This window comes from Pinus tabuliformis, chromosome 1_2 (genome assembly GCF_031772625.1).
Source record: "Pinus tabuliformis cultivar Carrire ecotype Pingquan chromosome 1_2, CPIR1, whole genome shotgun sequence".
Taxonomy (NCBI): Eukaryota; Viridiplantae; Streptophyta; class Pinopsida; order Pinales; family Pinaceae; genus Pinus; species Pinus tabuliformis.
This window is the reverse complement of record NC_142298.1, coordinates 1,213,356,366-1,213,360,820: the sequence shown is the minus strand read 5'-3', so window position 1 is coordinate 1,213,360,820 and position 4,455 is coordinate 1,213,356,366. Positions and strand designations below refer to the sequence as shown.

Sequence of the window (4,455 nt, the reverse complement as noted above, 5' to 3'; positions counted from 1 at the left end):
CTCAGCAAACCTGAAGTAGTAGTCAATCTGTTTGACTATGCTAGCACACAACTGAGGATCAGGTGCAGAAACGAAAAATTATGTCGGAATAAATTAACTTTCAGCTAAATAAAAAGGCAAGAACCAGAATGGTTGCTTACCATTGGCTTCTTCCATATCAATGATCCAGGTGACCAGGAAATCAAATTGAACTATAGATTCCAGACAAAATAAAAACTGGGTCGCTAGATTATCAATGCAGGAAGCCCAAAAAGCTATACTGCAACAACGCTTTAGTCTTCCACATTTACCCAAATCTGCACACTCACAGACACCCGTTCTTCTCTGCCCATGGCTCCAGCCCTCCAATAACGCTGACCAAATACACTTTCCCATTGCTTTCTGGTTTCTGCAAATGCTTCTCTATGCCTTGTGTGAGAATCAGTGTGAATATGTTGGTCATGTTGCAGAAATTTTCCAAGGAGCTCAACTGTGTCCTTCCTATAAGCCACTGGATTCAACTGGTGAGAGCGCCACATTAATTCTATGTCGTAGGTCGGCACATAACCAGACTCAGCCGAAATTGATTTCTTGATTAGGTACATATATCCTCTGTATCTTTCTTCTGCTAGAAGCCTTTCATCTGCCATATGTGGCAATGATACCTGCCATCCAAAGCCAAAACAAAAAGAATTTAGATACTGCAACAAGCATTACATATATCTAAATTTCTGAAATTAAGCTAAGCTTTTGTGATTAGAATTAATTTCAAATTCATTTTCCGGATTAATTACATTAAGATTATTATGGTCTGAGTTTCGAATTATCAATTGTGATCGATTTTCTGGATAAATTGATGATAAACCATAGTGTGTGATTGATCTTCTCGACAAATTGATAATAAACCACACTTGATAATTCCAAAGATCAGCAACAATAATCTCAATATATCAAATCTAGTAGATAATTCTATACCAGTACTTAAATCAATGATAATGAAAACTAACCTGCTGCCAAAAGGATCGCTGCCTTCTCATAGCCCTGGCCAAATTATATTGGATTTTGCTGTTGCTCATATGGTGATGATGTAGGGTATAATTAGACTTTGCAGAGCAGAATACATCCAAATCCAAAGCAAATGGTTCGTTAGCATATGCATCTTCCCACAGTTTAGCTGTCACATCCAGGGCAGAATTCCTCTCAGCAGGGGGCAGAGCATTAGTAACTAATACTTTTCCATGTAAACGTTGACAGTCCTCTGCATACTGCAGCGGATTAAGCCTGTGGCAGTGCCACACCTATTCACAGTCAAAAGGAGGAACCAATGTGGTCTCAACTTTGGCCCCGGCTAGCAAAGGAAGCCAGCAATTCTCATACCTGCAGGCAATGCAGGAAAATAGTTAATAGTTGAAATTTCTTAGTATTACAAATTCAACTATCACGAATTAAGAAAGCCTTTTTTTGGGCATCTTTATTTATATTACAGATTCCAGAATATTTATAAATTTTCTTAGTATTACAAATTCCACTATCACGAATTAAGAAAGATTTTTATATTGGGCATCCTTATTTTTGTTACAGATTTCAGAATATTTATAAAATCTGACCCACAGTAGCAAAGACCCTGTTTGATTTCACTATTAATGGCTGATAACAAGTTCAAAACACAAAGATGTACAGCACATGACATGTGCAACAACACCCTCAGTGAGAATTCCTATGGCTAAATACCAACTGTGTTTGCAATTGTAGCAAATGACAAGCCATTTGATTAAAGACTGCCCTCTTGAATATCTTGCACTGTAGAGGAAACAAAAAAACCCAGCCTGTGTCATCTTCGTCAAGTATATTTGAGGCCCAGGACCTCACACAAACATCTATGTTTAACGCAGAATACTAATGTAAGATTTGGTAATAATAAGAAATGTCAACAATCAGACTTGTGATTCTCTTATTTCTTTATTATATATTCATCTATTCGAGAAAACAGAGATAGAGAGCGTGAGATGTGCAATAAAACCCTAAGAGGGAATGGAGATGGCTAAATACTGGCTGTGTTTGCAATGTACATAAACCACCAAGAACAAACTTCATTAATTCTGAAATAAATATAGACCCAATTTAACAATAGTATATAACAATTTGTTTTGAACAACACCAATTGGTATTGAGGCACCATTAATCTCCCATTCTCTGTTAAAAAGCTATTAGATCATATTTGAAGAGCATGATCGTGAGGAAGAATCATACAAAATGCACATAAACTGTAGCTTCTGCAAGAGGTATTGACCAGGCAATTTCTTTGTAGCATACAGCTTACAAAATAATGTTACAGAAAATCACCTTGTTGAGATTCAAGCCTGAATCTGCTTAAAATTGAACAATCTGGTTCTAGTCACGAATATCTTTGCTCCTGATGCGCCATGATACATAACCAATCTGCTACCATACCACGAGTTGAAGGCCCAGATACCGAATGACAGTCCCCCGCTTCCTATTGCCAAGCCTTTGACAAGACCTTGTTTAAGCCCAAGCTCTACAGTTCCATTAAGTGCATTGGAGAACTTGGCCATTGTTCTTTCCTCTCCAACGAAAGAAAAGACCGTTCGAATCGATGACAGAACTTGCTCTGCGATATTCCTAGCTACATTATAGGCTGCATTAAGCTTCTTAGAAGTCTCCCCCAGAATCCGCCCATACAAAATTCCTGGAACCATCAGCAAGATAATGAAAGGGAATGACACTGTTGCGAGTCTCCATGTCAAGTAGAATGCCACAAAATAACTGCCGACGAACAGAGACATATTCATGATGAAGCTGGGTAGCTGAAGATGGACAATATTAGCATCAGAATTGGAAAACTCAACGAAGATTCGGAGCAATGTTAAATTAGATGAGAGGATAGAGTAATCAAGATCATACCTTTTCAGCGAAAACGTCCTGTATAATGAGAGTATCATTAGAAACGCTGGTAACCACTTCTGATGTGGTAGTTCCTTCAGTGTCAAAGAATCCTTCGTCTTGCCTCAATACCGCTTTCAAATACTTTATACGCATCCTAGATGCTTGCCTTTCACCGGTTCTCGCCCAGCAGAACGCCTCTGATTATACAAAGCAAAGCAACATCATTTAAACAAGAACCCTTGAATTCATAAAGACTCTGGAATGGACGAAAGGGCGAAAGCAAAAAGCAGCAGTTATACCCACCAAGAAACACAGCGACCATCACACCGATCGATAAATACACTAGACGCAAAGTATACTGCACAATTTAACAACACCCAGTCATTAATCACTATACAAGATCCTGGCTTTTATAGCGTTTCAGAGGGTTGGAGGATACGAGAATTACCGTGCTGATCATATGAGTGAAATTAATGCCCGATGGACCCTTTCCTATTGCGTCAATCAAACTGCTCATGATAACCATCGTCGCAGGCGTGGCAACTCCATCTGCAATGGTTCCTATGGTTCCGAGTACCATAAGCCACTTATCTGTTAAATCGGCATACTTGAAAAGGTTGAACAATGGGATATCTGGATTCTTAGAGGCACCAGCTTTCTGGCGCGCAGTGAATAACAGAACAGATAAGACAGCAAAACCTGGACAGATAACACATTAAAAACTGCAGTGAGTGGAATTGAAACTTGTCGTTGAACGCGGTGTTTTTTGTTCCGCCGGGCGCGGGCGCAACGTCCAGCTATGCCAAGGCTCAGTCAGTGAGGCGGCATCCATGAATACCTCCGCCCCTGAGGCCGATATGCAGGTAATGGTGTCGTGAATACCTCCGCCCCTGAGGCCGATATGCGAGTAATGGTGTCGTAAAAACCCTAAGTCGTTTCCTGCCCACTCCGCCAGGTGTCAGATGTGCATCAAACCTGAACGAAGACGAAGCTAATTGTCAGTTCGCCAAGTGTCAGCGTCAGAATGAGTAGGACGACGAAAGGTCCCTTTCAAAGGAAGGCCTATCGGCCTAATAAAACCCATGGTATTTTTCATGCGTTCGATTTTTCAATTCAATAAAAATCAAGCAGTAACATTTTTATTGTTATTTGAGGTATCCATGCTAATTCCAAATGCAGGAGATATCCATGCTAATTCTAAATTCATATGTGGCATGAACCTTCAAAAACGAGCTATGTAAAACCCATGGGTTATCTGCACAGAGGTCTGGTTTTCAACCTAAATATTAAAAATATGTGCGTATTAAAGTGGCAAGCTGGAATTGCAGATATATACTTAGCTATATGGGTATTGCTCACACTTCGTTGAGTACATTTGGGCACCTCAAGATTCAGCAAGTTTCTTGTGATATGTGAGTGGGCGAGTGTACCCTTGCAGAGAGGAGCAGAAATTCATTCATCTGCTTTTCTACAAGGGCTTCATGTGGGGCATTGATCATGAAATGATGGGTTCCTCCTGTAATTACCAGTGGGGAAAGAGTTTGTAGGAGTGGCTAAAGGTTCAACAAAATT

At 39.9% G+C, this 4,455-nt stretch overlaps 1 protein-coding gene across 1 annotated transcript; it reads right to left on the bottom strand.

Moving 5' to 3' along the window:
- Positions 1-460: 460 nt before the first annotated feature.
- LOC149210628 (ABC transporter B family member 15-like) lies at positions 461-3,075 on the bottom strand. The gene is made up of 4 exons (XM_089394465.1): positions 2,902-3,075; positions 2,323-2,804; positions 987-1,356; positions 461-644 (listed from the first exon to the last, which is right to left on the bottom strand). The coding sequence occupies exons 1-2, from the start codon at positions 3,034-3,036 to the stop codon at positions 2,334-2,336; spliced, it is 606 nt and encodes a 201-aa protein (XP_089250591.1). The 5' UTR covers positions 3,037-3,075; the 3' UTR covers positions 461-644; positions 987-1,356; positions 2,323-2,333.
- Positions 3,076-4,455: the final 1,380 nt, after the last annotated feature.